We start from the raw sequence: 27968 nt of genomic DNA, 5'->3' as shown, positions 1-27968 counted from the left end.
TACAGTTAGAAGAACTATAGCAAGACTTGTTTGTTCTGAAATGATATTACAATGAATAGAAAAAGTAACAGTATATTACTGTGGACTCCAGGTGGTGCCATATCTAACATGTATGCTATGTTGATTGCACGTTTCAAGATGTTCCCAGAAGTTAAAGAAAAAGGAATGGCAGCTATTCCCAGACTGGTTGCCTTCACATCAGAACATGTATGTGTTTCTGTTTTTTCCTATCTGTTACATCTGCTTGTATGAATTTATGATGAAGAAAATAGCTGAACAGCAGTTTGTCAACTGTCTTCATTTCTGTTATTCCTTCACTGGGAATAAAAGCATGGGAAGAGTCTGGCTTTTTGACATATAGATGGATGACCTCTGCACTTCTCTGTGGCTGAAATCCAGGGGGAGCAGTCTCTACAAACCACTGCCATTTCTTTGCTCTCGCTTGTGTCCTTATAAGCGTTGATGTGAGTGGTAAGAACCACATCAAACGAGGACAGCTCATCATTGGGCTTCAGCACTTTCTGCGAGGAATGTCATCTGTTTGGGTCACTCTGGGGCAGCAGAAAATCCTTTTGAGTCAAAATCTTTCCATCTGAAACCAATTCTGCTGTTATTTAATGAGAAGGTGATAACATACATGAAGACAGTGGTATGGCAGTGCTGTGTGTGTGTACAGCAGAGCAGCTGCAATATTTGTTGGGCAGCTGGGCTTCACTGTGAGTTTCTGCCTGTTAGCAAAAGCTTCAGCACATGGGGATTCATCACAGACACCACCAGGACCTGGCAGTGCCAGAGGCGAGGGGAGGTGGGCACAAGAGAAACAGGAGTAGTCCTCATGAGAGAGTTCTTTGCTCTTTGTACCATACAGAAGTCTCTGTTACAGGGGTTGTTTTTGGCTTTATGACCATTTAAAACTCCTTGTAGCTTGAAGTGGAGAATGTGGGCGCAGGAGGAAAGGAAAGAGGAAGGGTTATCCCCGGAAGGGGCTGTGAGCTGTTTTCAGGCTTCATTGTCCACTTCTAGATTTTTCTCCAGCTGTGTGGGCTCAGCCAGAAAGGACTCATTCATGGCCGAAGCTCAGCAGGATACTATCCATGTTAGGTAACAATGTCTTCCTGGTGCCTTTTTAGACTTACCATAGAATGTGTTTCCATTCTATACAAGTATGAAGAACAAAATACCCTAAAAATTCATCAGAAAAGTGCAGGAGGAAATCTCTCTGAGGATGCTTTTCATAGGAGCAGGAAGGGATGAGATGAGATACACAGCTGTGGGCTCCACGTTGCAGAATATTTGTCCCCATAGCAGTTAAAGAGGACAGTCTATGGATGAGTAGCAACTTTCCAAAGCTGGATTCACAGCTAGGGATACATTATTCATATGGAAGTGGCAAGCCTAAGTCGGGCAAATAAGTTTCAGCATGATTATTTAAAGTAACAAATCCTATTAATCATTAGAGAATTTCATAGTTTTCATAGTGATGGAGTGTTAAACAATGACCCAAATTGTGCTATCAGTCTTGAAATAATGAAATGAGCTTTAATAATTGTGTTTTCATGCCAGGGAAGAAGAAGTTCCCTTAGCAAATTAAACATTCAAAAATCATATATACTAGAGAATTCATAGGACAGCATCTGAAATCCATTACCTTTTAAAAGCATCCTGAAATTGTAGTTTTGTTCCTTCCTCAATCAAGGTTTTTATAAAGTATGTTCCCATCTTGTAGAGAAGTTAAGAAACTACACTGTGTGTGAAGACAGGATCCTTTAACCCTTAGTTACCCAAAAGATATGGGATCATGGTTTAACCCTCAAAACAGCAGAAGCTGTTACAGGAATTACGGAGGCTTAGAAGTACAATCCTCTTTAAGATAGGAAGTGTCATGCAGGACCTGAACAGACACTTAAGATATGCAAATGTCATTTGTTTCATTATCACATCATGCTGATGATGTACCTACTTTTAGACTCCTCAGCCTGACTGAGGTTTCTCTCTGCACAATTGGATACTCTTGTAAGATAGTGGCCATGGAACAAGCAGACAGTAGAATCTTAGAATCATAGAACACTCTGAGTTGGAAGGGACCCATCAGGATCATCAAGTCCAGCTCCTGACCCTGGGCAGGACACCCCAAGAATCACACCATGTGCCTGAGAGCATTGTCCAAAAGTTTCTTGAACTCTGTCAGGCTTGGTGCTGTGACCATTTTCCTGGAGAGCCTGTTGCAGTGCTCAGCCACTTTCTGGGTGAAGAACCTTTTCCAGATATCCAACTTAAGCCTCCCTTCACTCAGCTTCGTGCTCTCCCTCGTGTCCTGTCACTGATCACAAGAGTGAAGAGTTTGGTACCTGCCCCTCTGCCTCCCCTTAGGAGGTTGTTGAAGGTTACAGTGAGGTCTCGCCTCAGTCTCCTCTTCTCCAGACAAACCAAGAGGCCTCGGCCACTCCTCATACAGCTTCCCCTCCAGACCGTTCACCATCCTTGGGGGCCTTCTTTGGACACTCTCTAACAGCTCAATGTCTTTTTTGTATTTTGGCACCCAGAACTGCACATAAAATCCAAGGAGAGGGCACCCCAGAGCAGAGTGGGACAATCCCCTCCCTTGCCCGGCTGGTGATGCTGTGCCTGATGCCCCCCAGGACACGCTTGGCCCTCCTGCCTGCCAGGGCACTGCTGGCTCATGTTCAACCTGCCATGGACCAGGACCCCCAGGTCCCTTTACATGGCACTTCCCTACAGTCCCCAGTCTATACACACAACCAGGGTTGCCCCATCCCAGGTGCAGAATACTGAGCTTGTCCCTGTCAATCTTTATATGGTTGGTGATTTCCCAGCTCTCTGAATGGTTGTGGTCTCTCTGCAGGACCTCTCTGCCCTCGAGGGAGTCAATAGCACTCCCCAGTTTAGTGTCATCAGCAAACTTACCTAGTATCCCTTCCAGTCCTGGGTCCAAGTCATTAATGAAGTTGTTGAAGAGTGCAGGGCAGAGGATGGAGCCCTGTCACCCCATTCAGTGTAACTCTTAGTGCCTGACCCCTGATCAGTTGCTCACCCATCATGTAACAGGGTTATCCAGCTGTGAGCCAGATGCTTTGTTCAGAAGGACACTGTGAGAGGCCGTATCAAAAACTTTGCTGAAGTCCAAAAAGGTTACAGCCTAGGCTTTCCTAGATCAGCTCGGTGGGTTACCCTTCTACCCTGTAGAAGGAAATCAGGTTTGACAAGCAGGGCTTTTCTCCTCATGAAGCCATGCTGGCTGTGACCAATGACTGCATTGTCCTCCAGGTGTTGTGTTTCAGTACTTCCCAAAATAATCTTTTCTGTGAATTTACTAGGTACTGAAGTGAAACTAATAGACCTGTAGTTTCCACAGTCCTCCTTCTTGGAAACTGGGATGACATTCCTCAGCTTCCAGTCAGCTGCAACCTCTCTGGATTCCCAAGACCACTCAAAAATCAGTGCGAGAGGCTTTGTGATGACTTCAGCCAGCTCTTTAAGAATTCAGGCCCAATAGATTTGTAGGGATCAGGCCCCATAAATTTGTAGGGGTCCAGCTGGAGCAGCAGATCCATAGTATCATTTCCCCATGTTCTGCACACATGGTGTGATAGTAAACAAAGTTTAAAGTAACTGTATATATTTAGAAACTCAGAGATTTTGATTTTGAAATTTTCAGTCAGATGCAGAGATTTCAATATCAGCAATTCTCAGCCAAGAATTTCAGCATCCCAAATGAGACTATTTTCATTACTACCAGTCTAGAGCTTCCTTCTCTATGAATGAATGAAGTTGTGTCACAGTTGCCACCACTATTGCTGTAGTCAGAATCTGGACTCAGTCTGATGCCATGATAGGTTCAGCTGCCAGTGGGGGAGAAGGGAAGGGAGGAGTAATTCACAGCTTTTAAGTAATTAACTCCCTAATTTAGAAGTGCATCATGTTCCAAAATTAGGATCCTCGCTCTCTGCACAACCAGTGAAGAGAAGCACCTCTGGACAGAAACTCAGAGCATCCGAATTAGGAACCTAAATATTCCTTAATTTAAATGTTCTTAATCACCTTTGGGAGGGATTCACCTATTTCTGTGCACTGACCATAAAGAGCCTCCTTACATATGCAACCTACATTTGGTGCCTAAAATGGGTTATGTGACTGTTCCAACTGTGCATGTTCCCAGCCAGCAAATCTTCTCCAAGCCACAACTTAGCACACTCTGCTTCTGTTTGATTCTGTTTCACCAGTGATGGTGAAGTACCCTGCAACTACTTGGGTCAGTCTTCCACAGGTTTAATTTCACTGAGATGCACTTGGACTCAGGATTTAATTCAGTCCTCTGTGTTCATCAGGATATCATCAGTCTTCTTTCATTTGCACTGGTGCAGGAGCAGTGATGTCCTTCATGGCAGCTGTTCTGGACTGCACGTGATGCAAGATGATGCAAGAGACCTTGATTCAGAGGGGAAATAGTGATGGATGCCAGTTGTAAAAACCTATTTCAGTCTATCATTTCAAACACAATGAAAAATCTGAAGTGAAGGCCTCCTCCTGTGTTCCAGTATATCAGCTTTAGGCTGCTGTAATTGTTCAGAGGAGTCCATCCCTTTTTCAGCATGGATAAAGCTGCTGAAAGGGATAGCTGCCTTCTCAGAATATTTTAGTTGTTCCATTTATCTGTGAGGCAAGACCTGTTAAATTTTAACCCATTCCCTGTTGTGATTTTGACCTGCCCAACCAGCACTGTCTTAAAGAGCATCCAGTAGCAGCTGGGAATAGTATGGAGCAGGGATTACACCTAGCAGGCAAAAGGGCAGAGTCATGCTGCCCTGAGGAGAAAAAGTGTGCAGAGGAGAAGTTTAGCTGTAGAGAGGGTTCAAGTTACAAAACAGCTTTTTGGCCTTTTAAGTGATAGTAGGAAAATAGCTTAAAGAGACTTGCAGAATTTCTGTGGACTTGATGATTAATTAGGGACTGTGTGGGCTCAATCCACAGTTCAGAGAATGAAAAAAGAATTAAAATTGGAAAGATCTAGAAATGTTTTCATCTTTTCTGTTCTCCAACCCAGCAAGACTGTTCTCACGTAGTCCACAACAGCTTTCTTACTTTCCCACTCATCTAGAAGCCCCCTAAGAAGGAACATTTTGTCAGGTGCTCAGCAAGGGAGTAGCAACGCTATTCCTTATCATAGATTTGGAAAAGGAAATGCAGAGTAAGAACTGGCAGGTGATTGAGTCCGATCGGACAATAAGGGACCTCTTCACCCAGTTAGAAACCACAGAGGACATAGAAGAGGCTCTCCTTGCCCTTGTCATCCCCCCATCTGCACTGCTCTTGTGTTGAAGTAGCTGCTGCTGGAGACTTCACTAGGAGTGCAGCTCTGGCATGTACCAGCTGGCACCTGCTCTCCAGGTATCAGCTTTGTAGACAGCTGAACACACACACTTGGAGGGACCTCATCCTCTGGGTGAGCACAGGGAGAGATGTCTTGTCTGGGGAGGTAGGGAAGCACCCTCCCAGCAATAGTGCTCTCAGCATCCACACAGAAGCTAGATCAGAGGAGGCAGTTAGCAATAAATCACCTCTTCAGCTTCTTGCATGCTGCTTTCCCCATGTGGATAAGTCCCATTAGTTGCAGGGGATGTGTCAAACTATTCCAGTATCTGTGGGAGTAGAGTGGCTTTGGGAAGTTTTTATCTGAACAGTTTCAGAAACCTACCATGAAGCTTCTTAGTGTTGATGCAGAAGGAAATTTAAAAGTGAGTTCCATGTCTGTAGCTTGCTAGGCCATTTCACACAGGCTATGGAAAGTTTTGGATTGGTTTCTGTGTAGAACCAAGTCTACCATTTCCATGATACATAGAGTTGCCCTCTGTCCCTGCAATTTAAGAGACACTTTGCAGAACTGCCCCCTGCAAGAAGCAGTCCAATGGGTGTTGTGTGTGGTGCTGCTTCCAGAGAAAGATTTGAGGAGCCTGGAAGTCCTGTTTTCTATTTGGTAGCATAGATTACAAAGCTGTAAGTTACACTCTGAGCATACAGAGTAAGTAGGAATTAGATTTGTTTCCACCTAAGGAAACTTAAAATGAAACTGATGGATTCACATATTTTTTTCTTTGCATTACTTATTGCATAATAACTAGAAAATATTTTTTTTGGTATTTGAAGCCAGGGAGAAACAGTGAAAATTTGGTCTTATTTGGGGAACAACTTAAGTCAAGTAGCACCGTTCAAATCAAAGTAAAACCATTTTCCACAAAGTAGTGCTCTAGGGCAGTCTGTCTTTAAGGAGAAGTGCGTCATTTGGGTCTAACCCTTCATCTGGTCAATATCTTGTTGCTTTTACACTGCCACAGTATCCTCCAGAACTCAGTGCAACATTTCTTACCACATAAAACACTGCAAAACTATCTGCACTGGAAAAAAAAATGAATGAGTCTTGCCGATTAGAAAAACAGCATGAAGTTGTGTGTTTCAAAAATGCCAAAGATGTATATACTAGTATGTTCAGAAACATTAATATCCTCATTTCTCTCCTGCTACAAACAAATAATTCTAAAAACTGAATAGCAGTAGGTAAATGAAACCACAGCAAATATAGTTCTCATTACAGTGAATTTAAAATTTGGATAGGACACACTATGCTCTTCTTGTAGGTAATTGAAGGAGAAGCTGTAGCTTGAAATTAGATGATAAAGATAGAATTCATGTTGCTTAACGTTAATCACCTTAAGTGTAAACATTTAATCTGAGTCTATACACTTTTTACAGCCAATAAATAGAGGAAGATCGGCAGAAGACAACTCATCTTAAGTTTAGAACAGGTGCCAAAGCCTTAGAGATGTAGTGCCTTCTGGAGGCACCTTTTCTTCCCCGCTTTTGAGGGAGCCCAAACAGCAAGCCTGGACCAGCCACACATTTTTAGATTATTAAGAGAGAAATAGCCCAACCTACACATCCAGGGATTCCACAATGCTTAAAGCCCGGGAGAGGTGAAGAGGAAAGTGTGTTCACCTTCTTTGCTGGTGAATAGATGATGGGGTGAGGCTGGGGTCCAGATCTGTTGGGCACCAGGCTGCCAGTGACAGACCTCGGGGGAGGTTCAACTCAACTGCAGGACAGCTTAGCTTGCTCAGCATTTGGGAACTGGTTACTGATAAGCCACCTCCACAAAGCTCGTGTCACTCTGGATTTATGTAAGCTAGCAGAAACAGCAATCTGAAAAAACAGCCATGCCCTATGGGGCTCATGGCATTAGGATGGTTTTTCCTGACAGCTTCAACCATGCCAGATGATGAGCAAGTAATTAGGCAAGCTATAAAAATAGAAGCATCTGTATATTGAAGCACTTTAGATAACAATGCCGTGCTTTTCAGATCATAACATTTTTAATTATTCTAATTCTTCCATTTTTCAGAGGGCCTATTCATTATTGCACTTGTAGTGCATTTACGCTGTCTCTACCTTACAAAGCTAACCATGTAAAAATGGCTGTCTGGGGAACAAACCTATACCTAACAGCATTTGAAATTACAGATAAAGGGAAAATTCCCCTGGCTCAGAATCACCAGGTTGGTTTTTTTTCTGGCCATTAATATGCTCTCAGTCACTAATATCCGTAACTTCTCCTTCACCGCTAAGTTTTACCACGTTTCTTTCCATAGGAAAATTGGGTGTATTTGCAGTCTTCCATGCACCCTTTGCAGTGCATGAAGAGAGGGAGGGAGGAAGCCAGGCAGCTGAAGTGACAGCCCATTCCCACCTATGCATCCTCCTCTCTCTGGCAAGCCCAGGACAGTGGTGAAACTCCAGACCTTCCAGCGTCTTCAAGTCTGGCTTTTCCTTCAGGACTGGCATCAGGCAGTCTGTGCCTGTCCTCCCTTTGTTCCCTGGTTCTCCCAGCATAAGACTTCAGATCCACGTAACTCTTAAACAGCTGTGTTGTGAAAGATGGTGTTTAAGCTGTCTTCTTGGTGTGGCTGAAAATTCTGTAGCCCTGGTATTTGCAAAGAGGTCACATTTAATGTCCTTCCTTGTTAGCCCAGTTAAATCATCTGTAAATAGTTCTGTCTGATCAGGTTTATTTCTGCAAACCTTTTCATCTGTTTGACCTTTATAGTTTTCTGTGTTTACCATTGTATTACACAGGCAACCAAATTTTCAGCACCATCACGGGAATATTAAACCAAAGTTTAATATTTATCATTGTGAAAGTTTTCTTTGCTCCTACAACTGTATTTTTTCTATTTTGCTTTCATCCTGGGTCTTTCAGAGCCTCTTGAGCACTTGGATTAATTCCTGTGGTGTTGCCCTGAAACATGAAAACATAACAGCAGTCATATATCTGTGACTGTATACACAGATTGAGCCATTTCATATTCAGAGTTTGTTTAGAAATTGTAATTGCATTTGCCCTTCTGTGCACAGACTTCTGTATTTCTTCCCAGTTTATCCCTAAACCAGTTTTGGTTCCTGACCACTGAATTCCCTTCAGTCTGTAAAAAGCCTTCAGGCAACTGAGCTATCAGCACTACATTGATTTTTTTTCCCCCAGTGCTCTTTTAGCAGTGCCATGAGACTTCTTAGCAAGGCAGCTGAGCTTGGCCATATTCCAGTAGATGCCTTTAAGCACATGGGCTTAATTTTCTTCCTCACAGTAGATCATTTAAATCTGTCTTTTCTCTTTAAGGCACTTTGAATAGTTCTGTTTTCTAGTAGAAAAACAAATTGCAATAATAAATCTTTTTTAACTAGTGTGGAGTAGGGAGCAAAACTACTGTAATGTAATGTCATTGACTCAAACCCCAGTGAAATATATCTGTGACTCTTCATTCCTAAATCTCTACCTGCATTTATATATTTACACTGCCCAGTATGTGTACATCAGTTTGTGTAATACATTAACAAAAAACAGGTTACATTTTTTAAAGTATATGAATTCAATTCTATCGTCATATAGCATATCAGTGAACTGTCATGCTAGCAATATTTTTGCTCTGTTTTGAATTTTTGCGAAGTTCCAAGATACTTTCTAAACTTGAGAATTTTTTATAAACCTCCTCCTGCCAATAGCCATTTCATGGCCTCTTTTTCTCCCCACTCTCACGAAGTTGCACTGCTGCCCCATAGGGCTCAGGGAGGCCCACAGGGCTGGGAACAGACTTTTGTATCTTCCATGTTTAGAGGTTTGTGGATTGGTCATGATCGAAGCATTCATCTACAGTGCATTTGTGCTGGGGAAAAGTCCACTGAATTTAGTGAAGCTGATGAAACTCATGGAAGTGCGTGTGGTCAAAAATTCAGTTTTGTGAAGTAAATAACATGCCATGAAAAATGTCAGTGTGATGGCTGAGCTGTGATGTTCAGAGTCTAAGTACTTCCTAGCACCTTGTGACTCCCAGCTAGAAAAACAACAGAGCAAACTCCCACTCTGAGATGAACATACCAGTGACCAGTGGCTTTAATAGGCTGGACAGCGTCAGGGTGTTAAACACCTGCAGTGTCCGGAGTGCTGGTGGCTGCAGATGTGGTACCCTTCCCATTCTCACAGCAGCTATCACAGGACTTTGTTCAGAGAGAAGGGGTAGAAAGTTCTTCTCCTGAGGTCATTCAGCACCCACTCCAAACCAGCACCCTTTACACTGGATGAATCCTTGCTTGGAGATGCCTGTTTCCCCCAGAACACAGAGGAAGCCTACTTTATGGTGTCATCTTGGTTAGGCTAGCTGCAAGGAACCCAGTCTAGGGCAGCAGAACACTTAAAACACAGGCACAAATCCCCTGTAGCTCATCTAAGTGATGAATATGCATTTCATTTATCATCAGTTTATGCGAGAGTCAGTCCACTGTGTGTATGCTTACATTTCAGAGTGTGCTTAGTTCTGGGACTGGGGTGGTTTGCTGTACTAGGACTTCAAAAACTGATTTTACATCTAGGCAACTTGTTCAGTGGCTGCTCAATACACGTTGTTGGTACCCTACAGCCATATCCCACAGGGAAAAGCTGTACTAACCTAGTGCATTTAAAAAATAAATGTAGTATGAAAAATATTTACTTGAGCAAGTATTTTCAAATTGTCCATATATCATCAGTGAAACATGACTCAAGAGCAATCTAAAATTCTTCAAAATGTCTGGCTATTGAAAAAGTCAGCAGACATCATGAAAACTTCAAGAATTTCAGCCAAAATGGTGAGACACAGGTGCATTAAAAAAGGAATTTGTACTAGAAATTCTTAACCATAGCAATCTTAACCATAGCAGTCAAGACTCAATGAAAACTCCTCCCTGAGCAATTTTTAAAATACAGAGGTTTTTTGCTTCTTAAGTTGGACATACATGTTGCAGTTCTTCTACTCTTCTTCCTCTTTCATTAAGTTGGCCTGTAATTTTCAAAGTGTTCATTATGTATAGAGGCTTTTCTTATGTGGTGAATCTGTGCCCTCATGGCCTTTAAGGGAAGCCCATGTGTGTAACTCTGTGGCACTGCTGTGCCAGTCTCTTTCCTTATAGCTCTCTGCTGCTTGCAAGTACCCCCTTGGCAAAGCAATAGTGATTACTTTTCTGTTTTGTGATCTTCTGCAAACTAGGTCTTCCTTTCTTCTTTAATACTCTGGACACTTAAAAAGGCTTGCTAGATTTTTATCTTCTGGATCTTTTTTATAGTGTTACATCCTAAGCTAATGGTACTGTAGTATACCTAAAGAATTTCCATTTTTTTAATGTTTAATAATCTGTAGTTAAAATTACTTTGGACAATATTGTTAACAGCTCGGTTTGAGTTAATACAGAATCAGATTCTTGGGGCTATAATTTGATATAAAACTTTTGCATTATCATAATCACTGGGATTTAATTTAGAATTGTAAATCAATACTGACTCGGGAGCTAAGTCCTATGAGCGAGAGAAAATTAGGCCGACTTGCACTCCAGTATGTAACTTCCACATTTTATTTTGTACATACAGATTAACTAATAATCTTACTATAATAATAATAATAATAGCTCTATTCTGATCTTAAATTTCAGTATCTCTGTTTATTAGTAGGAGTTATTACTGGCTTTCACTGGCATGAGATCACAATTAGGCTTCCTATCTTAATTTCTCTCAGTATATTATTTGGGCAGAAGATACATTGTAGCACATGACTCTGGACATCACAAACTAAATGACTTCTCTAGGGAAGACTGTTTTGTTTCAGTAACTCAAGCTCATAGCTGAATATGTACAAGCAATAGAAGCTGCAGGTATGCATCAGGGTCCAGCATTGACCACAATTGCGTATGTAATATTCCAGGAGTAAACCCAGATTAGAGTGATTGCTGTTTCTCCAGTTCATGGTGGTGACTGGCTTTGAAGCCTCAAATTACAGTGATCAGTTTCCAAAAGGGCTCTGAATGAAATTACTGCCTTGTGGGACTTCTTGCTGAAAGGCTTGCAAGAGGGTAGTGTTTTATATTAAATTAGATAAGAAATAATAAAACCAATAAATAATAATAAATGTATTTTTTCAGAGTCACTTTTCTGTGAAGAAAGGAGCTGCAGCCTTGGGTATTGGTACAGATAGTGTGATTTTGATTAGATGTGATGAAAGGTAAGTAAAGATGTCAAATACAGCTCTTTTTGTGGTGCGTAAGAGAGGATCACCAGGTGCTCAGCTCAGAGACAACATGTAGGATCTGGTCAGCAGTTGGTATAATTTGTCATAACACTGCCATCTTCAGCAGCTCTACACTAATTTATCTCACTTGAGGAACTGTCTCTGTTAGTAGCTTCTTTATGGGTCCATTTTTGGAGTTCATAAAAAATCTTAAAAGTTCCTTTCCTCAGAGGTTTCTGATATTCTTTTTTCTTTCTTTTTTTTTTCTTTCATTTCTTTCATTTGATATCAAACAGGATATCAAACTAACATCATTCTTTACATTTTCTGCTAAGAAACCAGGAGGAAGCTTGTTTTGGTCAAATCAGACTCTCATATTTTGATCCATTAAAATGAGCTGAAGTGGGCCTTCCATAGGAATAAAATATTTAGGAGCATTTGCTAATGTAATTCTGTTACTTCGTGCCCCCCATCTCTCTCAGCTGGATTACATTTCCCTCTGTGCCCTTGATACAGACATGTTTGTGATAGGATGTAAAGAGAAGGATTTTGGCAGCATTGTGGGAAGCATAGGCTGAGGAGGATGATGGTCCCTGGAAACCAACAGCAAAGGAGGCCGCTAATCTGCAGGTCACACAGGCTCCAAAAAGGGGTGGTAGATAACTTCTTGCTTAACCCAGCCAAATAAAAAGGTTCTGATTCTCTATGAAAACCCATTTTGAGAAAGCAAAATATATTAACAAAATCAACATGTTCTGATAAAAATTTTCAATTTTAGGGAAAACACCTTCTGTGGGACAAAAAATAATAGAACAGTTCTTATGGATTCTGAGAGTCTTTTCAATAGAAAATGCTATTTGAGTCCCTCATTGTTACAAGGTGTTGAATTAATTATGTCTCTAGCAGAAATGGAAGGTCTTTCATCAAAATGCCCTGCTCCCACATTAAAAAACAAGAATCAAGTAAGCAATTTACAGTTCTAATCACAGCGCCTCATATTGACTTATGGTCTTATTGTCTCTTTATTAACAAAAGACTGAACACACCTTGAAGGGGATTTAATGACGTCAAAACAACCAATACACATCAAAATAAATCCCCAGTTGTTTCTATTCACTAAGGATGGATGTGGATCAATAAAGTCATGTCTTCCTTTTCTTCTTGTGTGAATTCAGCGTGATGATTTTCTGTGAAGACCATGGTTAGCCTGCCCACGCTGAAGTAAACAGCAGGATTGCTGTGTGTCTCACAGACACCACAGGGACAGAGCAAATTGTTTGCACAGGATGGAGGCTGGTGTGGTTGAGAAGACCCTCTGTGAAGATGTGGGCCTGTGGAAGGGTGAAGGAGCACCTGGATACCTTTTTGACATTTTCAGTATGACCAAGCATACTTCCTAGTGGCTCTTACCCATTCTGACCCACACCTGCCAAGTTTGCCTGGTTTAGCTGGTAAACCTTGACACTGCTTGGGTACTGACTCTCCTGGCCATAAATCCCTGCATCTACTTGATGTGACCAGGGGCTGGATAATCACTTTCTTTGGTAATAGAATTTGGGCAGTGAAAGCATCTGCCCAGTTCTGTGCATGTTTCTATGCATCAGCTCACTAAATCAGAAACTATTAAAGACCAACATCAAAATTATGTTTAGATGAGGAGGAACCCATTGCCCTCCTTTGACATGGTTTTATTTTCTTTATTCGTCTAACAATCCCAGGAACACTTTTTGAGGATAAGACTACTACTGCTTTTCTCTGAACATGTACATGTTCCTCTGGGAGGAACTCACAAGGAGCTGAATACTCTTTAGACATTCCTTGCACTTCTGCAAGAAAAATCAGGGCCAATTTTTAGATTTGTAGAGCTTTTTATTTTTAGTTATTCTTTCAGTATTTCAGTGTTTTGAATATGTGGGAGAGATTTTGCCAAAAAAGTCAGCAGTACAAACCCATTTCTACTGAAATTATTACCATCTTATTGTAAGCTATGTAAGGATGAAAACTTAAAAAGCCAGCAGCATCTTATTACAATAAATTAATCATTAAAAGGAAGGACATGCATCCAAATGCCATGAAAACAGTTCAAGTGTTTTTATGCAAAATGAAACTAAAACTAATGGGTGTTTTAGGTTCCATGTAACTTCATTTTGAGCTTTAATAAAGGTTGTTCTTTTTTTATAGCAGCAGGAGGTGAGGGCCTAGTGAAAGAAAAAATCGGAAAAAGTCTTTAAAAATTTATATCAGTCTAAATGTACAATATTCAAAGGCAGTGAAGACTTTAGTTCTCTAATATGGGAATCTACCATGTTTGTATTGATGGTATTCATACTGCCTCTTCTTTTATAGACTTGCTTGTGTCTAAAGCAAAGAAAACCTTAGTCTCGATATTCAGTATCAGCACTGTTTTATCTTGCACCTAGTTAATTTACAGGATTTCTAAATTAGCCTTCAAGCCTTACACAACTGAGTCTGAATCTGAAGTAGGTGGTTCATACCAGCAGTGTTGCAAATACAGTCTGAGAGCCTGACAGTGAATATAGCGAGTCTAGACCGGCAGCTTCTCACACCCTGCTTCAAGCAAATGCAAACATGTTACTCACTAAACCATGGAAAAGTCACTTTGAAACGAGTTCATCCCTGGGAAGGGAACGCAGAGACAGCTGCTGACAGCACAGCTGAGTTGCACTGCTCAAGGCCATGCAGCTCGGCTGGCATTTTCTGTGCCTGCTGAGAGAGGACCATGGCGTTTGGCAACCAGCAAACTTCCTGGGAGGCTGGACTGAGCCTCTCCCTGGGAACCTGAAGCTTATTCCCAGGACTGTAACTACAAACAGGACCAAGAGGCTCCACGGCGCAGCATCAGTCTTTAATGGGGTGTCCATGAGATACTTTCTCTCAGTTACCATCACCATATTGTTGCAAATATGTTGACTAAATAATTAGTCAACTCAGACTAATGGACAAAGTCTTTCTGTGCTCTTCAATGCAGCATAACTCTTGGGCAAAAAAGTCACTTTGCACCTTCTGGGTTTCCTATTAAATGAAGAAGTAACAGCAAAAGTTGATTTCAAGATCAAGTTACTGATATCACTCTCTCTTGCTCCAGAGGGAAAATGATCCCATCAGACCTTGAAAGAAGAATTGTTGAAGCCAAACAAAAAGTAAGTTTACCAGCTTTTCTGCTTCCAAAGAAGAAAAAAACACAAAGAATTGTAAAGCCAGTCGTTTGCTTTCCTTGGTAAAACAACACAGCCTTGCCCATTAAGTTTGATTTATTTCTCAGAAATGTAGCCTGCCAATTACTGAGGCAAGAGTTGCTGAGAAAATAGGTTTAGAGCTACTTTATAATATCCATGAGCTATTTGGCTTTCTTTTTATATGTTTTTCTGCATAACATCCTCCTCTTTTATATTATCAGCCTATGATGCAGTTTCTCAGCTGAATATTGTCAAAACCAGTGTAATCATTTTGGGGAATTTGTTATATTCTAATGGATTGAAAATACTTCTCACAGACTCACCAAATCAGTGGAAGGTAAACTAAAATCCACATATCTCTAAAAATGCACACACTTTTGTATGTGTTCACTAATAGAAGCTAGAATTAAAACATCAGTTTAAAGTATACAGTGAACTCAGCCCTGCACTTTTCAACATTTATAGTCACTAGACACACAGCAGTCAAAGCTGATTAATAGCACAAATCTTCATTAAAAGCACATTTTTTTCCAAGAAAAGCAATACAGGATAAAAAATGAGGCAAAATGACATTAGAGTGCCACTCAAATCTACTGACTGTTGCAGAAGGAAGTTTGGACTTTTTTGATGGTTTGAACCCCCAGTTCTGCAAAAAAAAGTAGCTACTCTTGACCTCTAAGTACTCCTTATGAAATCAATGTAACTACAAATGAAATTTAAATGAAAGGCTGGTATAAATTCTCGCAGACCCCAGACCTCATAGTGCAGAAGTGATGGCTGGTGAGCGCTCTACTGTGAGGCACAGCATTTAGCAGAGGGAATCCAAGAGATTCTCTGTGGAGGCTGCTGGTTTTACCTTCAAAGAGCTGTCTCCCTGCTCTGCATGAGGGATGGGGCTGGAGGCAAGCCCCACACCTTCCCTGACCACTGCCCCAGGAGACACCCTCAGACAAGGTGTTCCCACTGACAGAACTGGGGCAGGCACCGCATGTCCAGACACTCACTGGGGTAATTGCAATGCAGCTCAGGGCATGGTCCAGAAGAAATGCTTGTCTCACCATGGTGCCTGGTTGAGGTTTGTTTATGTGACATCCTGCAGTGCAGACTTTTTTGTTTCAGGCAGGTGGTGTGAAGGAGAATTGTTCTGTTGAGCCTTTACCTGTCTCATGCATCCTAATAAATGGAGAATGCTGGTTTGGAAGTTTGCTGCCACCTTAAGGTAGAAACTATAATATCCCTGGCATCTAAACTTTGAGAAAACCAGTGTAAAATAGCAGGGATGTCCCCTGGGAGACGCTTGTGGGGTCACTGTGGGGGCAGCACAAGGGGAGCTGAGGCTCCTGCAGGATGAGGGGGCTGCAGTACTCTGAACAGGTATAACATCTCTCTGCTTTCTTGCAGGGATTTGTTCCTTTTCTGGTGAGTGCCACAGCTGGGACAACAGTGTATGGGGCATTTGATCCTCTCATAGCTATTGCAGACATCTGCAAGAAATACAAAATCTGGATGCACGTGGATGTAAGTTCGATCACACATGGAGGGCTGGATTACAAGGTGTATTAGCATTAATTTATTCATTTTGAAGGGTATAATCTTGTACAAAACCCATTGTATTTAGTTCCTGAAATTAAGTCTTAACATCCAAGTACTGACTTCCCACTCCTCTGAAAGGCTCAGGTCAGAGGGATATTTTGGGAGCTGTGACTGTAGTTGTACTTGTAGCAACTGGGGCATTTAAGATGACCTAGTTTGAGTGCTTTTGGCTTTCAGCTTTATCTTAAAATGCCATTAGTAAAGAAATACATAAGAAGCGTACTGAGTACTGGCTCAGCTTCCGCAGCAGCTGCAAAATAAATACATAAGGAAAAGGCTACATTTGTCTGGAATAAAGTATTGCAAATTGCTGATCAGGTTAATGCAAGTGCTAGGGAAATTTATCAGATTGGCTACTTAACTTTATCCAGACTCTTGCCAAGAAATCTTTCTGAAGGATCATCTTTCAGCCCTCAAAAATCTTCTATGTCATTTTTGCAAGTCCTTTCTCCAAAAACGCTTGGTAATTGACTTCCCATAGATTTTGGAGTCTTGATGTTGCATTACTGTGTCAGCCAAAATCAGTATAATTCAAAGGAACAATTTGTATTTACCTTAAATACTTCTCAGTCACATGAAATGCCTGCTTGTACCAGATCTCTGTGAGGAAAGCAAATGAGTAGAGGGCAAGCAGTAATGGGTCCAAAATATGATGTAAATCTCCCAGAGCAGCTGAGATCTCCACCTGGTTTGTTATTATAACTTAGTCACTACAAGAGAAAAGGCAGCTGACCCAGGAGCAGCTCTGCAAGTAGTTAATTACAGCATGGGCAGCCTGATGTGCTGGTGTCAGAGGGGCAAGTGAGGGGTTTGCAGATGGTAAGGGTGGGCACCTGGATTAGGGGCTATTAACCGCTGCTTCCAAGATACTGGAAGAAAATTGTTAGCACAGCTCATGCCTCAGGCTCCATCTGCCTGGTCATTTTGGAATGTGCCACATAAGCAAGATAAAAAGGGTCCCAAACTGATGGGAATGCATAGATGTCATCATAGAGGAAAGCAGAGCTCTCATTAAGAAAATGTGTCTTGCCTTCCAGGGAGCATGGGGTGGTGGGCTCCTGATGTCAAGGAAACACAAATGGAAGTTAAATGGCATCGAAAGGTATGATTTATTAGTATCAATAAAAGACATTCATTAAATGCATTTTAACATACTTATGATTACCATAGCAATGCCTGTAAAAATTAAGGATCAATGTTATCTCCAAGATACAGTAGGGAGAAATCACATAAACTGTCCTTCCAGTTGCAGCAGTATTGCTGATTGCCTTTGTGCTACAGTATTGTGGCAATTCGTCTTGGAGTATAAACAGCAGACATTCCGTGCTTGTTTCTCTGTTCTTCCACCATACATTCAGAGGTCCAGAGTAGTTTCTGCAGTGTTCTTTGTTTCAGCATCCAACATGAATTAGCAATTTCATTTCTCTAAGAAGTGAATCTTGTAGGTCTTGTACGCCGAGGTTTTAAGTATAAAACATGGATGGACCTGCAGTTAGGACATGTCCTGCTCTGTCACTTCCAGAGAGAATAGCCCTCTCCAGACTGTGTTATTGATGTCTTCTCAGTAAATCTGTGCCTGGATATATACATGATTGTAGTCCTGAGCTCATAAATATTGCCAATAATGCAGATGAACGTAAGTGATGCTAGTCCAGGCTGGAAGGACTGAGCTTAAAGTTAAAAACAGCTGGTTACTCAGAATCATTTCATTAAGCCGTGGAAATCCTTTCCATAGGATGTTAAGATTTATCTACATTCAAGGGAAGACAAAGACTGTTCAGGGTTTCTGTGAGCCATGAATGAGGGAAGCTCAGAAAGTATTTTGAGAAAGTTCATAGGTGCTTTCCCTGTTTTGAATTCTACCCAGTCACCTATTTAGTCCACTTTCTAGAGGCGGTACACTTGGCTAGTTGGAGTCACTCTCATTTCTGTATTTCCTGAAGTTCATGATGTTTGAGAGTAAATCATTACTCCCTTCCTCCTTCTTTGTCACTAAATCAAATTTCTGTTCCTTGCCGATTAAAATTACAAACAACTTCCTCATCCTGATCCTGGAGTTTAGGAAGATACCTTGATGATTCAGCTCTTTTCTCATGCATCTCTCATGCAAAATTTGGAAAGCAGCCAACGATTTTATAAATTTGATTTAGTTAAGACTGCCTACAGCACTCCAGACTTACATACCATACATTAAAGGGACATATATCCAAATATCCAGCAAGTTAGCAGAATCTGCCTTGTTGCCTGTGATGGCAGAGTATGAAACAAAGTGTTTGCCTCCCAAATTGCTGCCCAAATTGTGCTGGAATAAGTTCAGGTTAAATTTACTTTGGAGCATTTTCCACATAGTATGCTTTAGATCCAGAACTCCACTGAATTTTATTGAGTGCTTTGATAAGCACGATCTCAATATATTTGGCAGTGAATTAAGGAAATTTGTTATTTTGAATGCTGTTCCTTTGCTTACTGCACACAGCAACTCATTTCAGTTTGTCCAGATCTTAAGTGTGGGAACCTTTAGAGCAGGCCTTTTATGGACCTTTCTGTTTCATGGTAGATAATGGAGTCATCACAGGTCTGAGTAGAAGAGAACTGAAGCTGTTAGGAAAGGGAACATTTACTGCAGCACACTGTGTTCTGAGTACTCACATCCTTCTGGTAACAGTTCAGCAGAAATACTCCTGTCACAGGCAGGACAAGTTGCAGGACTGTCCTTACCATGCCCTCCAGTCCTCCATGGCAGATATCAAGGTGCTCGAAGGCACCCTGAAGGAAGCACAAGCCCCCAGTATGGAGCAGATAGGTCTGGCCAACATCAGGAGTTCCAGTTTGGTGTCCCCCATCCAGAGGCTCAGGCAGGGGTTGACAGCTACAGGTGAGAAAAGCATGTGTGCAGTGAGTGAGTGCTCCCATAGAGAGTCTGGGCATCCTTCTGGGGGCTGTGGCTGGTCAGTGATTGCATCAGTCTGTATTTAGTGATGGCTCAGGACCAAATTCTTCCAGTCATGAATCTCTCCTGTCATCCATTTGAAATCTCTAAAGGAAAAATACTCCTTTTTTTCCTATCCTTGACCCACAGCCAAAAAATCACATAGGTTCTTGGTGCTCTGTTATTTGGGCAAACATGAGATGCTTTTGGAAAACATCTGTGGATTCCTGTAGATTTTTTTACTTCGCTGTTTGTCTTGGTCAGCAATTTCTTCAAACACATACTGAAGACAGAAGCCCAAAATAACTGATAACAAATGAAAAATGTTTGATTTTTATTTTACATAATTAATTATTTTTCTGTGTGCAATTGGTATGTAATTAGGTAAATAAGTGACCATAATTCACATCTGGCTGTTGTCAGTAAGTAATCCTTTTTCTTGAGAAAATGCATACCATTATTGTTACTTAGAGGTCTCTTAAAGAATTTCTGTCTGATTTTGCATAGGCACAAATGAAATTAAAAAGTATCATATCAAGGGAAATTCATAGACCTGAGTGGATGTTTGGAATCGTTAGCTTTGGTGTTGTAATCAGATGACTGAGCTGATTAAAAGCTGCCAAATACTCAAAAAGCCAAGCCAAGTGGCCAGATGTTGCCTGTTCCCTACAGATTTTGCATCAGGCACTTGCACAGTCCCGATGTCCATGTGAATTTTGAATTTGCTTGCCTTAAAGGAGTAGAAGCAATTTGGCAGGAGGTGCATAAACCTGTAGCACTGTCTCCAAGTCCTGCAAAGGAAAACACTGCTAGATTCTAACATGCTCACCTCTGTTCACATCAGTGTTACCTGCAAGTATGTCCTGGGTCCTTTAAGTTTCCACATGCCTCAGTTGACTGATTTATGCCAAAAATACAAATTGCTGCACTAGATGAAATCACAAGCACTATGCATCCTTGACAGCTTGCCCAATAGGATGCAAATATATACATTTATCGGCTAATTCATCTTATGTAACAATATTAATTAGAAAACAACCAGTCAAGCATAACACAAAATTAAAATAAACAACTGGACAATCTTCCATTCAGCCCTCACCACAGTCCCAACTGCCTCTTCTCTAGACCGTGTTGTGTCAGTTCTCTATTTGTTCCCCAAACCTAAACTGACAGCAGTTTTTCCAACACATGTGTACCGAAAGGAGGCAGGATCAGACTCTTTTCTGGCAAGATGGGTCAGTTCCATGCATATTATGGTAGCTGTGTGACTTGCTGTAGCCAAGCAAAAATTACAAAATTTTGCCACCATCAGAGCAAAAAGGAAAATTACTTGGGGCCAGGTTTTCCAGGTTACTCAGAGACTTAGTGATACCCAGAAGTATTTCAAGGAATTTTTAAAAATGCCTGTGTGAGCAAATTACAAAAATCTTGCTGAAACTGGAATCAGAGGGAGGGAGACCTGCTAGGTTGCCAGCTTCCTATCTGCGTCTTTAATTGACTGTGCAATTTTAGGATGTTCATCAGTCAAGTGGGTGTTTTTAGGAAGTTTGCCCTGTATTTGTAAAGTATACATGACTCCCCAGAAAGTTTAACACTGATTAGATTTAGTGGATAGAACAATTACCCTGTGGTAAATTGCCAGGATTGTCATCCAAAAGCCAACTGGAGTGGATTAGTCCCCTGTGAAGGCATTGCTTTCCTAATATCAGCCATGATTATTTTCAGCTTTGCTTGCTCAGAAAAAGAAAAAAGTGAGTATTGCTACATGTTCAGTATTATTCTAACTATTTCTAAATGCCTCTGGGGTTTCATCACATAGTACAATGTCTGAGTTTCATGTGGTTTTCTGTCCCAGGGCTAACTCAGTGACCTGGAACCCTCACAAGATGATGGGCGTCCCACTGCAGTGTTCAGCCCTGCTAGTAAGAGAAGAGGTATGTCACAATATACGTGCTTCTCTGCTCCTTTCTGGCATTTTGCTTCTGAAAATCCTGGATATTTTCTTCATCACTGTGTCATAGCTAATATTTGCTAATGTGATGATTATAACAGGAACTGAGAAAAAACCTCTATTTGCATGCTTAGGCCGTGATTGCAAGAGGAATTAAAGCAGGGGTCTAGCAGAAATGAGGCAATCAGTGGCAATATCTCTACAGAGTTTTGTGACTTCCCATTCAAAATGTCCATGGTTAAGTTGTGGTTGCATAACTGTGTAACCCCACTAATTGCTGTGTAGCATAAGATGTAACTGCAGGCAAACTCTGGTCCTCTTGGGGTGAATGTCATGGTTTACACACAGCACAACATTTGGTTCAGAATCAAGGCATCATTACACTTTCTAGACTTTTATGATATTCCTGCCCAGCTTTGAACTATATATCCACTTGGGGGCACATGGAAGTAAAAATGGAGCACTAAGTGCACTTGGAATAAAAAGTAGATGTTTCATTTAGCGCTAGAATTTGAGTTACCCTCCAAGCCTGTAATTTTCATATAACCATCAGTTACTGGGACAGCTGCCGTACAGCCACCACTTAGACCAGCTATCAAAAAGCTGGTTGCTGTTTTGCTAACAGCTGTACAACAGATTGTATACAAAGTGATTGCACTTAGGAAGAGAGAAACTGGCTTTTATTTGCCCTCTGGGTCAGTTCCCCAAGACAAATCCTGCCTGGCTGAAGTCAGTACCATCCTTGACTTCTAGTGAGAACAGATGGCTCAGATTAAGAGAAAGTCAATTTTTTCCCCCTCTCATTTTGCTATCTCAGTTTTGAGTTACACATAAAGATTAGACTTGATGATAAACAGCCATGTTATGATTCTTCTTGGATTGGAAATTGCCATTTTAGGCAACAGCCCTAAGGTATACCATAACCTTGGTTGAGATCTTAACTAGAGCCAGAATGTGGCTCTCTGCATTTTACTTTAAAAAGGAAACCTCATGCTTTCTTGAGCCAGGTTTCCTCACCTTGTTGGCTTCTGTCCCTCCCAAAAAGCTGCCTCTTAGAATGGTATGTTGCAGCCCAGAAATAGCTCTAGCTGGCTGTTTAAAGGCCATATGCTCTTCTGTCTCTTCAAAGCTTTCTATACCACTTAAGCATCCAATCTGCAGCTGAGGGCTTTGCAGAAAAGAACTGTTCCTACAAAGAAAGAAAACAATAAAAATCAGAATTTTAGAGACCAAAGCAATTGAAAAGTGCTGTGATATTCTTTAGATTAGTCACCAATTGTCTTGGTCTGACTCAGAAAAGATACCTTCAAAGAAAAGGAGGAAAAGGAAGCAGAACAAAGAATAAAAGGCAAGATCCAAAAATGAAGTTAAGCATAAGAATGCTAAGAAGCACCATGTCCAGCTTTTTATGAGAAATGATTTGGATCTGGGAGTGGCTTACACATTGCTGGATCAGGTACCAAGGCATCTTGGGCACTGAAAGGGATTAGTCCATTGAGCAACTAAGTCTAATTTTGTCTCTTTTTTTGATCTTCCTTTTGCACTTGGACATATTCAACTGAATTTGGGGTTTTGTAGTTTTTCACCCAAAGCAACCTTCAAAGCAGTAGTCAAATCTGTGCCAACATCACTGTGTTTGTGTCTTTGTGTCCATAAGGGACTGATGCAGAGTTGCAATCAAATGCATGCTTCCTACCTCTTTCAACAAGACAAGCACTATGACCTGTCTTACGACACGGGAGACAAGGCTTTGCAGTGTGGACGGCACGTTGATGTCTTCAAGCTATGGCTGATGTGGAGGGCAAAGGTAGGACAGCCTGCTGCACACTTCTTTGTATTAAAATAATGCACACCAGATACACTTCCGGCAGAGGGGGTTCTGTAATCATAAATTTAAAAAATATCTGACCTGATTTTCACATATATAACAGGAAAGAAAGAACATTATTATTTTCTGAGGGTTTTATACTTTTAAAAATGGAGCTTCAAAGCAGCACACATGATTTTGAAACTTGAACTGTATGGCTTTGCATAGCATTTGCCTTGTGTAACTGCAGGCATAAATCATATACCTAGGAATGTTGTTACAAAGATTTCTGGAAATAAAAAGATGTTTTAATTATATTCAGAAATTACACATGGCAAATCAAGACTGGAATACCCAGTTTCATTGCATGCAGTAGATACGAAGTAATCTTTCGGAGGAGTAGAGCAAAACTCATCAAAAACTCTTCACTGGGAAATCTGTAAACACCAGCTCTAAAGATTACTTTCTCTATATTGCTAAATAAGTTCTTGCACGTATTTATCCAGTCTATTATGTCAGGTTGCCTAAGGTTGGTTCAGAGGAGATGACATCACTGTTTTCATTTCCAGAAAGCCTTAAAGATTCTCATGCTTCATTAAACCTCTGAGGAGGTGGGGGAGTCTGTAAAGGAGGATGCAATAGCTGGGGTCTGCAGAGTAGCAGGCAATTTTAGCCACGTCTCTTTTACTCCAAGCCTTTCTCCTGGGGCTACCTCTACTCTGTTTTGAAATGTCTATACCCAGAGGGATAATGACATGGGCTTTTAAGTCAGTTCTGCACTGCCAGAGCAGATTTAGCAGGGACATGCATCTGTTACTCAGAGACATTTCTCCTAAAGCCTGTTTTTTCAATATGCCTTGTACTGTTTTTTCTCTTCTCACACTCTGCTTGTAATATTAACATTACAAAATATGATGTGTGTTCCTTAAAGAGTTTATCTATTGCAGCTGTTTATTCCCCTTCCACCCTCTTGAAGATGAATCCTTTGTTTGAGGCATCACAGTTGGTGATTGCAGGAACAATTATGATGTCACACAGAGGATTATGACTTCTGCCAGAGAAGAAAAAGCAGGCTTTTCTGCAGCTCTTAAAAACACAGCTTCTGAGTTTATATGGTATCTGTTAGAAAAGAAGAGAGAAGAACACTACAGAGGCAGGGTAGTATCTAAACAAAGTGTGCATTTTCACAGGCATCAGACTGGGCTCTAAAAGTGAATCTACCCATTCTGTGCTTGACTAAAAATAAAAAAAAAATTGTTCTTGGAGAGGTCCCAGCTATCATTCCTGGAAGATTAAAATCCCCTATTCTGAAAATAGCAGGAGACTCCCCATGTCTGGAACTCAACACCTCCTGAAACCCCCCTCTGTGCCAGTCCAAGCTATCCAAAAACATCCCCTGCCTCTCTGCAAAATCTACCTTTGTCACAGAGGTGCCATTCAGGTTCTCAGCAAAATATTCCTGAGAACCAAGCAAGTACCTGATGCTTATTTTGCAGAGTTGGCTATAGGAGTGTCAGTGTCAAGAGCTGGAGATAAATGAGCTCTGCTTATCAAAGTGCCCTTCATCACACAGAATCAGATCTTTAGCTGATCTCACAGAGACTTCTGAGCAGTGACTTGTGCTGATGTGTTGGCAAGTATTGAATGGTCATTTTGCCCTTTTAATTCATAGAACAGATATTTACAAAACTTCTTTTCTTCATCTCTCCGTAAAGGGAACCACAGGATTTGAAGCACAAATTGATAAGTGCTTGGAACTTGCTGAATACCTATACAATAAAATAAAGAACAGAGAAGGATATGAAATGGTGTTTGATGGAAAGGTATGTAGTGCAACTTCTTTTTCTCAGTCGGTCAACTGTGTTTTCTTCATTACCTCTTGTGATGCTACCAACAGGTCAAATCAAACATCATGAGACAGAAAGCAGGGACCCTTTTAACAAAACCTGGTTTTGTGCCAGTTCCTCTCTTCCTCATAGAATGCAGGGAACAAGGGAGATGAGACAGCTGTGCATAAGTGTTCAGTCTGCTCAGTTTAACCCTGCTGAAACAAAACACTGGTATCTCAGCCTAACACAACCCACAGAGGCACAATTAGAACCAGCTCTTACATAATAAAAACAAGTTGCAGTTTCATAAGGCAGGGTCTGTTAGGAGTGAGTGGTACAGTGCCCCACACAGTTCTGAAAGGACAGATGTGCAGAGCGGTTCTATCAGCATTCTTAGGTGGGCAGTCGCAGGGGAACTGGGATGACCTGGAGGGACTGTCTCCACTGAGGTCCCTGCTGTGATGGGGTGGAGTCAGCAGGGCAGGGGCTGGTTGTGCTTGGAAGCCCAGCTGGCTCGTGGGACAGAGGTTGCACCACTGTCTGGGGTGCAAATATTGCTAGGCACGTTATGTGGAGGGAGTCTGGCTGAGATGGGAGCCCTGGATGCCAGGAGCTCAGCTGGAGCACAGTACCCAGGGCAAGGCAGTGCAGCCTGGGCTGGCTGGCTGTACCTCTGCTGTGCTCGGCCATCGCTTTGTGGGCAACCTCTCCAGCTGTCAGGGTTGGGGACGGGCCTGGTAGAAACCTCTGTTACAAAGTTAGCTGGTGTTCTGTAAAAGAGAGCAAGGATGAACATCACTATGTTTCTTCAGAGATTACAGGCTCATATCAACATACCACTGTGGAATTTATTTCCCCCACCTCTCACATCATCACTGACTTTGGTTCACTGGGTCTGATGATGAGTGAAGGAACTGGCAGCAGGAGGAGTTGCTGTAACATGCATTTAGCATCCAGCAAAGAGGAACATACCAAGGCAGGCAACTGTTGGGAGATGGGAAAAACGTACAAAATGTCAACTAGTTCGTACTTTATGCCTTTCTGCTTAGTGCTCCCATAGATGTCAAACAAGCTAAGATGCTGTGGTGCATGCATATTAATACAGCAGCTAGCTGAATCAAATTGAGAAGTAATAAATTTCATTAAATGTAAGAAAATCTTAGACTGTCTTATGCACCACCTGTGGCTCCTGTTTACAGAATCAGATTCTATATTATTCTGTCATGTAATAAAAGTAAATGACACAATCCTCACCTCAAAATTATCTGTAATAGACCCTTGCCTTAGCCACATGATCCCTTCAGCCCCTGGAGGGGACAAGAGCTGAAAAATCTAGATGCCTTTCAGAAAGGCATAAATATATTTACCCAGCTGGATGATGTGTTTCTGCATTTGACGCCCTGGGAATAAATTGCTCAAAATTATCTTTTCTGCATTAATAATGACGATGACTCTCAGTGGACCACAACAATGAAACCATTGACTGCTGTCACAAGATGATGTATGAGAGGGAGGGAAGGCATGAACTTAATTGCAATTGAGATATTATGAGCATTTCTTACAACGTAAACTATTATTATCCTGTGCTTAGCCTCAGCACACCAATGTCTGCTTCTGGTACATACCTCCCAGCTTGCGTGGAATGGAGAACAGCGAAGAGCGAACGAGCCGCCTGATGAAGGTGAGCAGTGTCCTCCAGGGTATCCTGCAGTAGGCAGTGAAACCCTTGCAGGCAGGCAATCCCCAAAACAATCTCCCAGGGCATAGGGCAAGGTGAGATTCTGGCAACCTCTATGGTTATTTTACTGCAGGTCAGTCTGGTGCTGCCTTGCACTGGTGTCCAGGTGTGGCATTCCCTGGCTTTGCCTGAGCTCCAGAGCATGTATTCATGTACATGTTCATGTACTGAAGCTACTGTGAACTGCAGTCACTAAACCCAGCAAGGGCAGCAAAAGCTCAACAATACTACAGCACCCTGGCATATGAAAACAATTGTAGCCATGTTTTGAACATACAAAAAACAGCTACTGTGTCCCTGTCAGCAATATTGAGGAAGTAGCAGAGGGAAATTTCCCCAGTCATTTTAAGAGCAGGACAAAGAAATGGGATAAATTGAATGCCTTTTCAATGTGACATTTACTCCTTAGTGGGGGCTTGATGTTTTTATTAATATTGGATGTAATTTCATTTCAGCTGCTTGTAGCTCTCTGTCTTCTATAAAAAAAGAAAGTATACCCTATTTTAATACTAATGAGGATGATGATAATAATGAAAATAATGATGATAATAATGACAGTAATAATAGTCATCATGATCATCATCATCCCCTGCTTTTTGTTACTCTGCAGGTGGCACCAGTGATAAAAGCCAGGATGATGGAGTATGGCACGACCATGGTGAGCTATCAGCCCCTGGGAGACAAAGTGAACTTCTTCCGGATGGTCATCTCAAACCCTGCGGCCACTCACCAAGACATTGATTTCCTGATTGATGAAATAGAACGCCTGGGACAAGATTTATAATAACTGGGTGTGAAAATCTGTTCCTGGACCTCTAAGTAGACAATTAAGTTGTCACAAACTGTGCGAATGTATTTGTAGTTTGTTCCAAAGTAAATCTATTTCTATATTGTGGCGTTGGAGTAGAGTACAGTTTAAAATCAAGAAACATGGCTCCTTTAAAGTCCTTTCCTGAGTTTTAGAATGCCTCCTTAATAAATAGCTGCACAAAAAGCTTCATTGAAACACATAAGGAAGACCAGAAGATACTTAAAATTTTACCCCAAATTTTAACGCAGTAATTACTTCAAATTAAAAGCAATCAGACTGAATGATGCCAAAGTTGCCCAAAATTATGACAAAATCAAGTTGGGGGAAGTGGGAGGGGGTGGTGAGATGCAGAATATACATGCTGTATGTTTAAAAGTGAAAGGATTTTGCCTTTTTCGTAGTATTAGAACAGAATTTCTAATTTACCTATAGCAACATTTCAAATGTATTTAAATAAGTATAGTTTTACAAAAGGAAATATATATATATATATATAAAAAATCCTATTTTGTAAACTAT

General features: G+C 41.3%; 1 protein-coding gene across 1 annotated transcript in view; it reads left to right on the top strand.

Moving 5' to 3' along the window:
• The window catches only part of GAD2 (glutamate decarboxylase 2), a gene marked incomplete at both ends in the record, with an annotated part of 38944 nt that extends 11522 nt beyond the window's left edge, over window positions 1–27422 (top strand). Inside the window, 10 exons of the mRNA XM_082296854.1 lie at window positions 92–207; window positions 11509–11588; window positions 14701–14755; window positions 16193–16309; window positions 17422–17486; window positions 21169–21247; window positions 22922–23071; window positions 24787–24894; window positions 26492–26581; window positions 27249–27422. Of these exons, the coding sequence (XP_082152980.1) occupies window positions 92–207; window positions 11509–11588; window positions 14701–14755; window positions 16193–16309; window positions 17422–17486; window positions 21169–21247; window positions 22922–23071; window positions 24787–24894; window positions 26492–26581; window positions 27249–27422 (1034 nt within the window). The remainder of the gene's footprint in view (window positions 1–91; window positions 208–11508; window positions 11589–14700; window positions 14756–16192; window positions 16310–17421; window positions 17487–21168; window positions 21248–22921; window positions 23072–24786; window positions 24895–26491; window positions 26582–27248) is intronic.
• Between the last annotated feature and the right edge of the window lie 546 nt (window positions 27423–27968).

Source organism: Coloeus monedula, assembly GCF_965178545.1.
Source record: "Coloeus monedula genome assembly, chromosome: 1".
Classification (NCBI taxonomy): Eukaryota; Metazoa; Chordata; class Aves; order Passeriformes; family Corvidae; genus Coloeus; species Coloeus monedula.
This window is presented reverse-complemented; position numbering and strand designations above follow the sequence as displayed.